The sequence below is a fragment of the Eptesicus fuscus genome, chromosome 17, assembly GCF_027574615.1.
Source record: "Eptesicus fuscus isolate TK198812 chromosome 17, DD_ASM_mEF_20220401, whole genome shotgun sequence".
In the NCBI taxonomy this organism is placed as follows: domain Eukaryota; kingdom Metazoa; phylum Chordata; class Mammalia; order Chiroptera; family Vespertilionidae; genus Eptesicus; species Eptesicus fuscus.
The window spans coordinates 47,465,304-47,482,632 of NC_072489.1; the positions used below are offsets into that span (position 1 = coordinate 47,465,304).

A 17,329-nucleotide genomic window follows, 5' to 3' on the forward strand; every position below is an offset into this window, starting at 1 on the left:
TAGGGGCTCCCTGGAAGTTCCATCTCAAGCTACAAGGCCCTCAAGAGCAAGTTCCCTTTATCTTCATGGCCAAGAGTTAGCTCTGGAAATTATGCAACGGATGCAAATTAAATGAGTTGGGTAACAAAAGTTTTCAAATAATTGAGAAGGTATAAAATACAACAGTAAGCTGATTTTCTATCCATTATTCCTGATTCTGGGGCAACAAAGAAAAATAGACATGTACACATTAAAAATTCTCATTGAAAAGAAATTATCAAGTTGAATAACAAAATGAGGCTGCCACATTTCAGAAAGTCATGAATACATGACTCTTCTCTATTTCTCTTTTAACTAATAGTTAATATTTATTCATCATGTATTACACATGTTTAGAGTTTAACCTGAATTCTCACTTTAATCCTGACAGGTCTATGAGGAAGACACTAGTATGATGACTAATATGCATTCCATCACCATAGCCTAATAACATGTAACATTAGGCAAAATTATTTGACCTCTCTGGGATTTTGTTTCTATATTTATCTTAATTATTTCTCATCCTAAAAAGAAAATGACAACACTTCCCACTAATGGATACTTCTTGTTGATATCTTCCCATGAACATTCCTCCAGCCTTTCCTGGGGTTTCACCATTCCTTACTTTCTATCCATGTGGTTAATTGGAATTGACTGTACCCCCTGGTCTATATGTAAGCATGTTAATTAATCAAGGCCTATAAGTATTACTCCCAGGAATTTCCTGGAGCAACAAGAAAAGGGTGTTTTCTTTTCCATTGCAGTGAATCTGGGAAGATGTGAGGTGCAGAGTCCGCCAGAAGGAGAGAGTCTGGCTGAGAGTGAAGCTAACACAGCAGACAGTAGAGCTGAGTGGTGGGGAGAGATGAAGCCCTGACGACTTTAATGAGCCTCTGCATCTAGTACGGCCTAGTTAGACCTTCTGACCTTCCAGACACATGAGCCAATATCTCCTGTTTATTTTTTTCCCTAAAAATAGGTTGCATTTTTCTATCACATCTTGAGAATGAGTTTTGATTAGTAAATTACTTCACATTATTAATTTGAGGAGTGCTTGAAAATATATATGCAAAGAGGTTGGCACACAGCTTGGCACACAAGCAATTAGTAAATGTGACTTGTTGCCAAAGATGTGGCATGGGAATCCATTCGCATAAATGACATTGGACCATGCGGAAGAATGAGGGTGAATATACATGTTCAAACATATTAAGGATGGAGTTATCTCTCTGCTATGTAATACCACTGTCATATGTCCTTTGAGGGACATCATTGGAACAAGGCTGATGTTCTAGAATAACAGAGGTTCATTGTTGAGCCAACTCTGAATTTTCCATGTGTGAATTAGTCACAGAAAATATCTAATCACCAGTTATCTGCCCCTATTTCCAGTCAGCCCCCTATATGTAAGAGAAACATAATCAATAAGGTAAGTCTGAACCTACTTTTAATTAAGTGAAGCAGCCCTAAGATTGCCTTGTCTTTTGCATAGATGATAGATTGCTGAGTGGGTTATAATTGAAACTGTCTTCTATTGCACTGACCTAAACTTGAATTCGATCCAAACAAAACACATTCATCAAGTTCTAATAGCCAATTTGGCTTTTGGTCGGGGCTTTACTTATTCACGGCATTTGAGTACTGCTGATCCTACAATACCATGTTCCTCTTCAGTGTCAAATTCAACACTTGAGGTCCTTAACTACTGGATTGTTATACTCACAGGTATTACTGGAGGATGTGGGTTGGAAATAGGTCTTGAATTTGTGGCTGATCTTTGCTACTGTAAACAAGAGCCATGAACCCAGACAGACCAAGTTCCAAAACTTGACTGTATTACATATTGTGTGTTATGTTGGATAAATTACATAACTTTTCATTTTATCAAAAAGGGGGTAAGAATTCCTACCTCACAATCTTATTTTGAGAATAAAGTAGTATGGGTTATCAAGTGCCTGAACCACTGTATTTACTTAACAAATATGAATACCTATTATGAAACTTTATCTTGGGCACAATCAGTCCTCCCATCTGTATTTTTCCCCAATGAGAATCTATCTTCCCATTTTATGTTAACCAAATAGATTGTTTCCTTTTTAGGAATCATCTAAATCATGGTCCCTCATCTTTGAACCATGCAGTTTGACTGGGTCTCAACCCCATCTCCTTTTTTAGTTCCTAGAGTAGATATGTGTCTGATCTAAACAAGTAATGCATCACCTTATAAACCCTGATCCAAGCCAGGCCACTCAGATTCAATCCTAGGACACAGAGGGGAAGAGGCAGACAGGGTTGATGGGGAGTCAAAGCTGATGATGTCCTCCATTGCCACAAATTGGGGAAAGCCAAATTAAGAAGGCAGCTAATAAAAATGATAAATGTAGAATCAGCCACTCTTAATAATATTATTACTATGAGTCAGTGGGCACTCAAGACAATTCTTAGGTGCCAAACATATAACCATTTTACAAGAAACATCTAGTTTAATAAAGTAGGTATTGCCCCCACTTCACAGAGAACAAAACTGAGGCACGCAGAGGTTAAGGAACTTCCCCAGGATCCCTCACTTAGCAAATGGCAAAGCTGGAACTCACACTTCCCATCTCTGAGCCCCCTAACCTCCGGTCTGTACTGCCTCCCAATATAATTGATTTCTGAAGGGTGATATTGTGGTAAGATGTGTTTTATAATATGCCCTATACATATAACTTGGTTTTGGAAGCAATTTGTACTTCTTAGAGGAATACTTACATTTATGTTAGCTATGGTAGTACTAACAGCAACCACTGAGATAGTATAAGAATAAGCTTTTATATTCTATAATTATTTTACAATTGCCAATGACTATTTTCAGACAATAGTAATGCCACCCAAAATAAAGATATATCTCAAGTGTACTAGTTGATGAGGAAAATATATCAACTGGTCTTCATTTTTCTCTATGGGAAATGCTATGTTACTACTCAGGGTGATAACTCAATTTAGCACTAGAAAGTTTCCTTGAGTCCCTTCCACACCCCCACAACCAGGCTCCAGGCTGAAATCATTAAAGGGGCTTCTTTGCATTACACCTTCTGAATAATCCTAGACATCCTCAAAGTTCCTATGTAATTTGAATTAACTCGTTTCCAGTAGTAAGTCTAATACATATTGCTTTGATTGACACCTTGTCCGCCAGTCCAGAAAGTTGAACAGAGTCAGAAAATACAGACCAGGTGGACAGAGACCAAGAGATTTTCATTAATAGTCTTGTGCACTGTGCAATTCACAAGGTTTCATGCCCTCTCTGGAAAAAAACAACAAAAAAACAACTCAGCTTAAAGAATCCCCGGGGTCCATTTGCCAAGACCAGCCAGAGAGATACACATACAGGCATGGTGGCCAAAAGAGCCTTGGGTTCTCTCTACTCATCTTGCCTGAATGGGCCGGATTTCTAGGGCTCACTGCCCCAGGCCAGAAGAGAAAGCCAAGAGGCAGAGGCTACAGAGTGCATTGAATTGGTAGAGCATCGATATTAGAGCCAGACCAGCTGTATTTGAATCCTGGCTGTGCCACTTTCTGTCTGTGTGACCTTGGCTAAATTACTTAACCTCTTCATGCCACAGGTTCCCCATCTGTTAATGATGATAATGCAAAGCTTACTTCATAAAACTCTTATGAAGATTAAATAGCACTGCATAAAAAGCTGATCACACTGTCAGAACTTCAATGGGGAAGATGCACCTTGCTGTTTCCCAAGGCAGATGGAGGGGTGCTGTTTATTTTACTTAGCAGACAGATTGAGTAGAATTCCTACACAACCATGTGTAAAGTTTTTATAAAGACGGTCCAGTTATGACATTTGGTTACAAGGGCTTCCATAGATAACCAGACTTTCAGATAGAAGACCCTCATTCAAAGAATAGGAAAGAATGGATTGCAATTAGCACCCGCTGAAGCAATGATGGGGCCCATTCACCTCATGATGCTGTGTGTAAACCCGACCTTCAGTGAGCCATGGAATATTGTGTACCATGTGCCACCTACATGGGCAATATTCTCATCTCTGTCCTTTTGCCTTGTCCAGTTTTTTTAGTCAATGCTTTTCTTTGTCCCTCTGGGTAGGAGTACACTTTCATTCAGCGCTCTATGAATTGTAACTTACTGCCTTCTAGTGCTAGGTTCAAGTGGAGATATTTTCAGTACTTTGGAAGAGAGACCTGAGAAAAGATTTGTCCCTCATACCTTCTCATTGGCAAAGCATCAACTCCATTTTGAGGTTAAAGTAGGACCACAGTAATGTAGGCCTTCACTTATTTATTTTCCAAGGCCATTCTGTGCACATATAACACCAAGTGAAAGAAAGACTAAACAAACAAAAAGACATGGACCCTCTTTCCCAAAATGACTTTATAATTTCCAAGCAAAACACACAGAGGTGCAGTGTCTCATGAATAAGGGACACAAAAAGCAAAAGACAAAGAGAAGTGAGGATCCGAGGAGGGAGACTCAGGGATGGCTAGAGCTGAGCTCCTGGAGAAGGGAGAAGCCCATGTGGACTCCAAAACAACTCTCATGCCATTCTTGAGCAAGAAGAGGTGAATGGCTTCTATGCACAAAAACCTCCTTCAGTTAAAAATGCTTTCTTATGTATATATTTTACTAGAGGCTCAGTGCATGAAATTCATGCATGGGTAGGGTCCATAGTGGCTTCCAGCTGCTGGCTGGGGCCTCCCTTTCCTGGCTGTCAGTTGCCAGTCGGGCCTTCCTTTGTTCCACGCCACCCCCATCGTAATCAGCGCACATCATAGCAAGCGATCAAACTCCCAAGGGGACACTTTGCATATGAGGCTTTTATATATATAGATTGATTTCAGAGAGGAAGGGAGAAGAGAGAGATAGATACATCAATGATGAGAGATAATCATTGACTGGCTGCCTACTGCACACCCCACATGGGTTTGAGCCCACAACCCTGGCATGGGCCCTAACCAGGAATCGAACCATGACTTCCTGGTTCATAAGTTGATGCTGAACCACAGTTAGAGCAATGCCAGATGGGCTACAACTGTATTTTTATGATGGGAAAAATAAGATATTCCACATAGAAGTCTCTATGTGTTATCTTTGACCAGTTTATTTGTAAGTGGCTTGTCTTTCACTTTTTCAGGCAGTTTCACACGCATTTTAAGAGATTTCTCTAATGCATGTGTCTGGCTTTCAACTCCCACGGGGGTTTTAGGGCAGTGTTTGAAAATGAGAAATATAAAAATGCATTCCTCCTCAAAATGCATGCAAGTCCAAGGGCTGATGGGAGGCAGTGTGATCGCAGGAGGCGTGAAGGGAGACATCTTTCACTGCCCTATTCGCAGGAAGCTCCTTGGCTCGAGAAAGGCCATTGCCTCTGTGATTATGAATGACGTAACAAGGCATACTGACACTCTGCTCTGAGCTAGTGCTTTATAGCCCTGTTAATAGCAGCAAATGTCTGAAAACAGCCTCAGTGGCTTTGCCATGGGCAGATTAGATACATCCGGGTAAGGAGTCACATCTTTTGGCAGGGTTAGGACGTAAATTCCAAAGGGTTTGTCATGTAATGTCAAATTACACTAGAATGTTGCATACTTTGTTCTTACTTTGTGTTTCTAGGCCATAGAAACACAAAAGCCGAAGGAGCTTGTGCTATTTCCCTTCTTGTCATCTGTAGTCACCATGCCCATGGAGGGAGGCCATCTCTAGTGTGATCAGGAAGATGGGCTCAGGTGGTTTAACAATACATATATTACTTTCTCTGCCTCTTTTTCTTTTGCTGTCTGTCTCTCCCCTCCTCTCTCCTCCGTTCCCCTTATCTACACCCACTCTCACACATATTTCTCTTTCCCCTTGCACTCATCCGCCAACATACACAGTCTATTGTTGTACATTAAATAAGCCTAGAATTCACATCTGATCTATATCCTTGGAGGAAAATGATACTTAACTATTAAAAAAAAATGATGACATGTATTGTTAACTGCATCCCCTCACACAAAGAAAAAAAGGCACAGAACAGGGTATGTAAGCTAACATTTATGTAAATGCAAATGTATGGGCTAAATGTTTTTGCCCCCCTCAAATTCATATGTAGAAGCCCAGATCCCCAAAAGTAATAGTACCAGGAGATGAGGTCTTTAGGGGGTAAACAGGTTAAGATGAGATCATGAGTGTGAAATCCCTTGATGGGATTAGTGCTCTTATAAAGAGAGGAAGAGAGACCACAGCGCTCCCTCTCTTTCTTTCCATCCCGTGAGGACACAGAACCAAGGCACGCTCTTCAGTATCCTGCCATATTTTCTGAATCAATCCGGACTTCACCAGGAAGAAAATATGCCGGCACTTTGATCTTGAACTTCCCAGCCTTTAGGACTCTGAGAAATAAATGTGTTGTTTAAGCTACCCAGTTTATGTCTTTTTGTGAACGCAGTTTGAGCTAAGAATATATTTGATAATTCATGGAACATTCTGGAAGGGTAAGTAATTAAGTATATTGGTTGCTTCCCATATGATAAGAAGAAGGTCTAGGAACCTTGGAATCAGGAGTGGGAGGAAGATCCGCTCTTAGACTAAACAAGACCTACTTATTTACAATGAAAAGCTTTATTTGAATATGTAAAATAATGCATGCATAATGGTTTCAGTAATAAATGTCACTATTAAAATGTTAAGTGTCTGTCTCACAAGTCTCATCAGAATAGAACAAAACAGCAGTTCCAAAGCCCCTGCTGCTCACTAATCTCAGTCATCTATTTGGGGTTTATTAAGTAATCTGTGATACATCTTTAATATCCCCTTAAAATGTTTACTACACCAGTGCCAGGTCCTGCCCTAGGGGGCTGTGGGCGTATCCCAACCAGAACAGACCTCATGTGAGAGCTCTGGGTGAGAAAAAGAATTCAGTGCTTGTTTACAAGGTGACATCTTAATACGGTCCAAAATAAAGTGAGACTCACCAGTAGAACCTGTTGGGTACAACCCCTTCCTGGATAAGCTGCCACCTTCTCCCAAACTCCGAGGAGCTGTATAACTGCAGAGAAAAGAAATTACTTAGCAACACTGAATACACAAACAGCAGTTCATCAGAACAGTAATAGTAATAAGAGCACCTACCATTTATTGAGCACCTGCCACATACCAGGTGAATGCTCCACATATCACCTCTACTCCTCCCATACATTCTGTAAGGCATATATTAATACCCCCATTTTACAGGAGAGGAAACTGAGGATCAGGAAGATTAAGTGATTTGCTTGAAATCGGATGCCCTCTAAATAGTAGAATGGACTGGGATTCATACCCATTCTGCCTGGAGAAAAAGTCAGCTGAACCACCGGACCTAGCATATGCAGATCACTGACTGTGTGGGATACACAGAAGTGCAAAATCTAGTCCTGGCTCTCAAAGAGCAGATGGCGCAACCTGAATCTGACTACAATAGAGATGCATGAGGCAGCTGGTGATAACAGGATGCAGAGGAAGGAGGCTTAGTAGCCAATCAGGGACACTTCTCAGACCTTGTGGAGATTCAGTTAGGATCAGAAGGAATGACTGCATTCAAACTGACAGCGATAGGACAAGCATTATTCACAAAGGGAACAACATAGGACACAGAGGTGAGATATGCAGGGACAAGATATTAATAAGCCTGGCTTATCTAGATATGTTTGGATGAAAACATTGAGGGCAACTTGGAAAAGGCTTTGAATGGTATGTTAGGGAGACTAGACCATATCCTGCAGACAAGAGGGGCCAGTGTTAGTCTTTGTAACAGTAACCAGAAGAACTTCAGTCTACAATAGCAGCCCACATTGACTAAGTTCTTACTTAGTCATCCAAATGCTTCTCGTGTACTATATCATTTAGTCCATACCCCATCCCTGTGATATATGAAGTTATTTTGACCATTTTACAGATGGTTATATAGCTGGTAACGGTTCAAGTCCATGTGCAAGCACTCTCCAAGGGCAACTGCATAGAAACACTGCTCATGAGACAGGGTCTAACCCTCCACTGCTCCATCCCTCCTGATGTCTTTCTTCTCCTACCTCCTGTTCTTCCTTGCTCACATGACACCCCTGCTCCTCTCCAATATTCTTTGCAGCACCATGGAACCCTTCTGTGCCTCTGGAAGTGTCCTCTGATGGTAGCCCAGAGATTCTTAATGCTGTAGGCATCCTGGTTTCCATTGGTCTCTTGGCTACTGTCTTGAAAAATATCATTTGGAACATCGTCTTTCTGCTATATGCCTGGTCTGTAACCCACTCACAAACCCCAAACTCCCACCATTGCATTTGCCAAATCCCAGAGTGAATGAATGGTGAGTCACTGTACCCAGGACCTTGCTTGCCCAGCCTTGTCCTTCTTCCCCAGCCCCAGCACTCAACAAAGAGTCAAATGACTCACCAAGTGACGCACCAGGGCTGCAGATGCACCCGGCACGTCCAAGGAACAAGGCAGCCCTAGTGAGTAAGCACTGACCCTTGAAAAAGCTTCCTACACCATTGTGTCCATTGGATCAAAACACATCCTACAGCCAAAAAAAAGCGGAGATATCTGGCTACTAAAGCAAGCAGTTCCATTGGCTCCAACTCCACTGCATTTGGGCACCCAGCCAAGGAGAATCTGTGGCTTCTTTCTTTCAAGTCTTATTATTCTTTTCTGCCCCATTATGTCTGGAGAAGAAAGTTTTCCTGGGTACATTTCATGCCTGATTCATTTTAAGAGTGCGAAGGAGAGAGGCAGGCACAGCTCCCCTCACAGAGATAACAGAGGAGGGCACAGCTCCCTCTTAATTCAAACCCAAGCAGCCAGAGGACCCAGGTCCTGCGCTGTAATCCCAGCAAGTCCTGAACACCTTGCACTTTCACATGCGGATTGCTAGATCAACAGCAAGCACCTGATCTGGGACTTCTGCGGCTCCCTCTCCCCTCACTCTTACCTTTTTTGAAACCCAGAACTGCTTTGCATGAGTTTAAAGAGAACAAGGGTTCACACCATTGTGTATGCCTCTGTCTATATATAAATATATATTAATATTTATATTTATATTTATATTTATTTACAAAGATTTATGCCAGTGTCACAGCATCAGTGTGATTTAAAATAATAATTCCGTGTGAAGGCTGATTCACATATATGCCGAAAACCACATATAAACTCTGAGAGATCAGATGGCTACACCAAGTGATTGCTATCCATGCTCCCACGTGGAATTCATTTCCATGAGGTATTGCCGGATGCCAGCATCTGTATGTGTGTATTTCTTTCCCTTCTATGTCTTTTTAAATTGATCCCCCAGGCTTGGATTCAAACCCAGGGACCAGTCAGGTATGTCCCATAAAATTTGTTTTTATCTTCTTCAAGGGGCTGCTGTGTTATTTGTGAGCATCCAGAGGCCCCTCAAGCAGTGGATATACCGAGTAACCCAATAAGCCAAGCCTCTCTTAGGCAGCTCAGTGACATCCTTTTCAGGTTCTTCTCTCACAAGATACCCTTTGCCTTGTCTCCTTCCCATCCACACCTGAGCATATCCCCCTGCCATGCCTCCATTCATGCTACCCACTCTGGCAGGGGTGGCTTTAGGATATGCCTACCTCAGTGACTGCCAGTGGTCGGTTTAGGCCCAGATCAAGGTCACCTTCTCCGTGAAGCCTCTCTTACACACTGAAACTCATATTGGCCTCATGTCCAAAGAACTATGGTACAGTAACCAATGCTATAAAACTACAGGGCACATGTTTATATTTAACTTTCTTAGTAGCCTTTCAAGAGAGTCTTCTATGAATGCAAGGCAGAAATTCCTATCTAAAAATCACCCCTAAACTATCTGAGACCACTCCTACGTCTTTGATGGGAGGTCACAAAGCTTTTATATGTCAGGAATCCCATCCCTCTCTATCTGCACAGTGCCTAGTACATAGTAGATGATCACGGGGCAAAAGTCTCAATTATGCACCATGTAAATTTCTTAGTGATGATTCTACCAAGAAAAGTACCCAGATTTCCCAATAAATGGACAAACATAATTTATCAGATGACTATTTTTTGCTTCCATGGATCCATAGTTAGAGGGCTATACTCACACAAGTAAACAAACAAAACTATAAATATCAGAACCTTTGAAACTCCCAAGGATTTGCAGCAAGCAGCTCTTGTATATTCATTCATCCCCCACACAAAGCTGCTCTGTGTCCTCCACATACCACTTCACAGATTTGCCCCCTGAGAAGTTAATAGTCCAGCCTGGTGTTCTACCAAGAAAAGGGGAAAAAAGACTCAAGCCATTCAAAAGTTAATGTGTTAATTAAACCTGCAGAGTCTGACAGCAAAGTTCTCCACAGAGAAGGGAATGAAATCAAAGACTTTTACCAATGACTCTCTGGGCAGTAGTAGAAGGCTCTGGTTAGAACGACTCAATGTCCTTCAATAAAATTAATGGAGTCACCCTAGCCCGTTTGGCTCAGTGGATAGAGCATCAGCCCACAGACTGAAGGGTCCTGGGTTTGATTCTGGTCAAAGGGCATGTACCTTGGTTCAGGCTCAATTCCTGGCCCACGATGGGACTTGTGTAGGATGCAACCAATTATGTGTCTCTCTCACATTGACGTCTTTCTCTTCCTCTCTCCTCACTTCCACTCTCTCTAAAAATCAATGGGAAAATATCCTGGGGTGAGGATTAACAACAACAACAAAATTCATGGAGTCATCAGCACCTTTATAAGATTTACATCCCTCCCTGTTTGTGTCAGGCTCCACAGCTCTGAGGACTGTCAGAACACAGAACTGAGAACTACCATCAGGACTACCATCAATGTCTGTTGCATCAACAGCAGCAGCAACTGCATTCTCCAGCAACACTGAGCCTACAGAGGACCTTGGAGAGGACAACAGGACATCTGAACCATTTTAGGAGAACAGTGTTCACCTACAAACCTGTGGTCACAAACAGCAGAATGGGATTAGTGAAGGGGTTGGCATTGTTTTGTTTTGCTAATAACCCTGGTACAAAATATTGAGGAAAAGTTTGAAGGAGTAGACATCGTATAAAGGGAGACATCATATAAAGAAAATCCTTCCTGCCTAAAATCATTCCAAACTATCTGAGGCCACTTCCTGGCCTTAGTACATAGAACTCGTGAGCTCACACCGGAGGCTCAGCTCTGCTCAAGATCCAGCAGCAGACTCAGGGCCTAACCCTCCACTCTGTCCTTATGCTGGTCTGGGGTGGTCAGCTCTTCTTCCTGCTATGCTCTTCTCCTAATGAGGTTTTTCCTTTCTTTCTTTCTTTTTTTTTTTTTTTTTTTTTTTTTTTTTACATTTCTCACATTGGTTTGTTTTCTTGCCACCTGCCTTTTTCTGCTATAAGAAGAGTATAGATAAAGAAAAAAATACAGTTGATTGCAGAAGATGCTATTGCAAAGATTTGTTTTTTGTATGTTTTTTCCAATATTCTCCCCAGGATATGTTTATTGATTTTTTTTAGAGGGAGGAAGGAAGAGGGAGAGAGAACGAGAGAGAGAGAACGAGAGAGAGAGAGAGAGAGAAAGAGAGAGAGAGAGAGAGAGAGAGAGATCATTAATGTGACAACGAAGTATCAATTGCCTCCCAGACACATTCCTAACTGGGATGGAACCCGCAAACATTTGGTGTATGGGACTACACTCCAACTAACTCAGTCACCTGCCAGGGCAAGGTTCATTTTGAGCTTTTACTCAATTGTTCAGTCATCTCAGGGGCCACACTCAGGAGGCCTGTAGAGCTGCAAGTTGGATGCGGGCCACAGGCCCCAAGGGAGCAAAAAGAGGGATGCCACAGGGGACACACAGCATACTTGGGGGCAGGGAAAGAGTAAGACTCGTTGGCTTTGCTCAGGATCTCTAACCCACAGCAGCTTAAGATGGGGTGAGAGGAGGGGACATGGCAGTTTCCAACTTGGATTTTCCATCCTCTTACCATCTTTCTTTGAAGAGAAACTCAACTTCCTTATGTTGATATAAAAGCCTGTGGTTGCCACAATCCCTGGAAAGTCTTCTCAATATCCCTAAGTTGCATCAATACAGCCCCTCCTTTCAGACTGCTAGGAACTCATTAGACGCTTTCTTTTGCAGCTAGGAAAGTGGTCCAAGGACACAGCTGCATAGGACGGAAGAATGGTAACGTCTTTGGTTGATGGGATTGGAAGTGGTTCCCCAGAAACTTCCCCAGGGCGCCTTCCCCAGGCAGGAGGCAGGTCGCTGGGTCTCCTCCACAGGCTCAAGACGCTCCACATCCACATCGGTGGAACACTTCCTGCTGTCGGCTCCTTTTAAGGTTTCCTGCTCCTTCCTCTTTGCTTCTCTGCCCTTCACATTTTAGAGGCAGGAGGCCTGCAAATTGCACTTCTTGAAAAGGCTGACAGAAACCCCTGCCAGTTCTATTTTATTTGCCTCATCCTAACGCTGCCCTGGGGAGGGTCTGGGTACAGAGCTCTCATCCAGCTCATGATTCTCCACTTCTCACTGAAAGTTACTGCTTTCTTTTTAGCAAGAAAGAGATGGTACCTTCAGGACTTCAAATGAATTCCTAATGCCGGGGCCGGAGGCATGGCAAATACCAAGCTCTTTCCTCCCCCCGCCTCCACAGAGGGAAAGAGAAGGCCACATATCACTCTGAGGGGAAGCTGCATTCTCTGGTTCCTGAAAGAATTTCATGAAACTTCACTAAATGCTGACATGAGCCTTTCCATTGGCAGGTGGGTACAGGGATGGATAGAGAGAAAAACCATGGTAACCATTCCAGACCATCACCCCTTCCGGCACCAGATGGAAGTTCCTCAAAGAAAAAGCTAGCACGTCAGGATCTATCACAGCCATAGTGATGTGAAGTGTTTGGTTCAGAGTGCTATGGTGGTGGATGTTGGAGAGGAAAATGTGGGAATCTGCCAAAGCTTTCCAGGTGGGCCTGGGGGTATAGTTAAAATTCTCAGTATGGCCCCGCCGGTGTGGCTCAGTTGGTTGAGCGTTGTCCCATGCACCAGGAGGTCGCTGTGCCTGAGCACATGCCCAATTGTGGGCTCAATCTCCAGTAGGGGGTGTGCAAGAAGCAGGCAATCAATGATGTTTCTCTCTCATCCATGTTTCTATCTCTCCCTCTCCCTTCCTCTCTCTCTCTAAAAAAAAAAATCAATAAAAACTCGCCCCCCCTCCCCAATTTCTCAATATGAAGACGTAGAGGAACACTGTTCCAGGGTGAGCAGGTCAGTCTGAGCAAATTAACAAAGCAGCAAAGCTCAGAGTGGAACAGAGAGACATATCAGTTAGAAGGTGACTGCAACCAGATGGGGAAGAGATGAGTGTCTGGATTAGCCAGGGCCCCTGGATACGAGAAGAATAAAAGGGACCACTATTTAAAAAATAAACAAACAAACAAAAAAACAAACAAAATTAAACTGTAAAAATAAATCTGACCAGATGGAGAGCAGAAGAGAGGTCACTTCTGAAAGCCCCTTCACTTTGCCTGAGCAGGGGGAGAAAGTACATGCAGACCCCTGGGACTAAAGCCGGGACAAGGTTGGAGGCACAGATGCACAGGGGTCAAAGTGCTGTCTCTCTCAAGGTGTCAGAAGCTGGTCTGATGAATCACAAGGGGCTGCTGGGTGCCAGGCAGCCAGCCAGGGCCATTTCCTCTGGCCACAGGTCCCTCTCTCTCCCTTTTTCTCCTGCCTTGACCAGGATCATCACACAACAGCCCTCCCTCTGCTGTGAAACTCAGCTCTTAGAATGGGCACCTCATGGTAGATTGGACAGGAAGGCTCCTGACTTTGGGTTTCTCTTCCTCTTAGCAGCTTTGAGATCCTGGCTGTGGCGCTGAGTCTCTTAGAACACTGAGTGTGCCGTGTGTAACCCACACTTACAATATCCTATCACAATGAAGGTAGAAGGTTGGCAAGATAACATTTTTAATTAAAAGAAAAAAAGTGAAAACAGCCTGGCCTGTGTGGCTCAGTGGTTGAGCATCGACCTATGAACCAGGATGTCCAGGTTAGATTCTCTGCCTGGGTTGTGGGCTTGGTCCCCAGTGAGGGGCGTGCAGGAAGCAGCCAATCCATGATTCTTTCTCATCATTGATGTTTCTGTCTCTCCCTCTCCATTCCTCTCTCTGATATCAATAAAAATATATTTTTTAAAAAGAAGGTGAAAACAATAGAGACATAAATTCACAAAATGTGTCTATTCTTCCTTCTCACAAAACCACTTCCCTCCATGGCAACATCCTTGGCTGTGACCACTCTTGTTAAGAAACCCTGCACATTGCTAGATTTCTAAAGGGCCAGCCTTAGAGATAGGCATTTTTTTGGGTATCCCTTGAACTCATTTAAGAAAGGGATCCGTGTTCTGTTATGAGGCCAAATGTCCTTCAAACTATCCCACTAGTACCTGGATTAAGGAGGCATCTTAATCCATTCAGACAAATGGTGGTGGATAAACCAAACCTACAGAGTTGGCTAAAAGATGCACAAGCCAAAATGTAAATCTATTTCAGAGCTTCAATAACTACTAAAGAGCATCGTTGTGCCTGTCCAAGCCTGAATACCAATTACTCCTCTTCAAATGTCCATTAGTCCTTGTTCTTGCAGCCCATTTCTCTCAAACCATTAGGAATAGGTAGATCCAACTGTTCAAGGTAGCAATTGAAAAATAATGACACAAACTGGTTAAACAAGGATTCTAAGGTGAACACAAGCCTTCCTTGTTTGCATATGATGGCATTTCAGCTCGAAAATTTGTTTTATAAACAAGCATTGGGGTTGACATTTAGCAAGCTCCCTGATTTCCACTCTAATCGCCAGTTTTGTATTTGGATACTTAAATTATGTATATATGCATGCGATTAGAAATCAGCTCTGACATTGGGAAATTTCAAGCACATGGAAATCCTGCCAACCCGGCATGGTAAAGGATGCTCAACGTATTCCTTATAAATAACTGAGTGCCTTGTTACTTAACGCAGGGCCTTGGGGAAACGTGATGGCATTAGGCAGATACCAGGTTCCTAAGGGTTTGTGCTTGTGCAGGAATCATCTGAATATCCCCAGGGGGTGTGAATTTCAAGGATCCACTTATCTTTTATTTCAATTAGCCCTTTGACATTAAGGGGCTGCTAGGTGTCTTCCAAAACCAATGACGTTACTGTGAAGACAAATACTGTAATATTTAACGGTTTACTGTTATTATAATCAATAATATTCCCTGAGCACTGCATATCTCCCATGCTCCCTTCTTTCTGATTCCATGGTACCTTTTAGTGACTAAGAAGGCATTCCACGTTGACTAAAGTGCCTCTAACTCCAGGTGCTGAGAAGACACTGAACTACCGCGAAGGCAGCCTTGTGTCTAAATCCAGCAACGCCATGCCATGCCGGGTTGGCTATCTCTCAGGTCTTTGAATAATACAATGGGTAGCATCTACTAGTATGCCTGCTACCTTCCAGGCTCAGTGGTAAGTGTTTTATGTATGTTATCTCAGCATCCTCAGACAGTCCTGGGAGAGGCAGGTGCTGTTATTATTACTTCCACTTTCCAGTTGCAGGAAGTTTACAATTAAGTGACTGCTGAGGACCACAGGGCCATTAGTAGGGCTTGAGAGAGTAGAGAGCTGATGCTCTCACCTAGTTTGCCATTTTGTCTATCAGTGGTGAGAAACCAGAATGACTGATTTTGGAAAATATTGGCATCTATTCCCTTATCAAGTAGTCATTACTTCCCAGGCAATGCCTAGCATTCCAAAAAGCCATAATAAGCAATACCCTTCTCTTAGGATCCAGGCAGAAAAGGAAAGATTAAGCCTGACCAGTGTGGCTCAGTGGTTGAGTATTCACCCATGAACCAAGAGGTCACGGCTTCAATTCCTGTTCACTGTTTTGATTCCTGGTCAGCGCACATGCCCAGGTTGCCGGCTCCAACCCCACTAGGGGTGTGCAGGAGGCAGACAATCAATGTTTCTCTCTCACTGATGTTTCTATCCCTCTTCATTCCTCTCTCTCTAAAATAAATAAAACAGATTTTTAAAAAAGAATGCTGACTGTTAATATTTAGTGTTTCAATTATGGGTGCCAGGAATCTCCAAATCAAAACATGCTTCCCCCTTTAAAACCATGTTCTGGTTTTATGTGTATCTTAGCCATATATACCGAAATATTGAAGGTGAGGCCCACATGCAATTTTAAGATTTATTTCTTCATAACCTGTTTCTTTGGAACATAGAGGAGATCAGGGATCATGCAGGTGCAGGGGTGGTATTACTGCTGACTCCCAGAGCTCCCAAAGAAGTGAGAATATAAACTTGTGAATTTTCCAGAACTGCCCCAGAATGAAGGAGGCCCACCAAACTGTCTTACGAGTTTTATACTCCCTCCACAGAACTGATAGCTCATTTGGATGTATTGTTTTTTAATCGCAAAATGATTTCACATCTCCTGAAATAAAGGAGACAGAACATGAACAGGAGAAAAATAAAGATGATGGGAAAGACAGAAGGAAAAGAAAAAAGAGATTTGGGGACTAATACAAGGTAGCAGATGAGCTTTCCTTGTCCTGTACTATTTAAATTTTGTAAACACTGAAAAAATAAGAGAGTACCACATTTCAAACAAAGCAGGATCACTTTTCTCAAACAAACAAACAAACAAACAAACAAACAAAAACGTGAAGGACCAATGACATTGGAGGAGCCATCCACATGCAGCTCTTTGGCCCCTTGAGTGTGGCTCTTCCAGAAAATACCACGGCCTGGGCGAGTCTATTTTGAAGAAGTGGCGTTAGAAGAAGTTTAAGTTTAAAAAATTTGGCTCTCAAAAGAAATTTCAATCGTTGTGCTGTTGATATTTGGCTCTGTTGACTAATGAGTTTGCCGACCACTGGCCTAGATGGACCGCCACGTCTGTAAGCATGGGGAGAAGCAGCACGCTGCACGGGACAGAGAAAAGCGGTCCTTCCTGCTTCTGGTCAGCGGCACAGGTCCTTCTGCAGAGCCTCCCAAGGGCACTTGCCAGCCTGAACCAGCAGGTCACTGGGCCTCTCCTCCCAAGCTCCCCACCTGCCTGCCTCCTGGGAGTGTCCATGTTGGTTTTACAACATTGCAGGACCCCGCCCCCCCTTCCTTTACAAATCACTCCTCTAGTACAACGAACCCCAACAGAGCAGCCAGGAGCCCCGTGCGCCAGGATGGCCGGCAAAGCTCAAGCACACATACATCCTTGTACTTTTCTCCTATTTTTTTTCTCTCAGTCACATCTGTGCTTTGTTTTCTCTCATTTCAA

The 17,329-nt window shown here is 43.0% G+C and overlaps 1 protein-coding gene across 4 annotated transcripts in view; it reads right to left on the reverse strand.

Annotated features, from left to right (window-relative positions):
* Positions 1-17,329, reverse strand: part of SORCS1 (sortilin related VPS10 domain containing receptor 1) — a 467,090-nt gene that overhangs the window by 148,831 nt on the left and 300,930 nt on the right. For all 4 annotated transcript variants that reach the window (XM_054729115.1, XM_008144286.3, XM_054729116.1 and 1 more), the window contains exon 5: positions 6,987-7,060. In XM_054729115.1, coding sequence (XP_054585090.1) covers positions 6,987-7,060 — 74 coding nt within the window. The remainder of the gene's footprint in view (positions 1-6,986; positions 7,061-17,329) is intronic.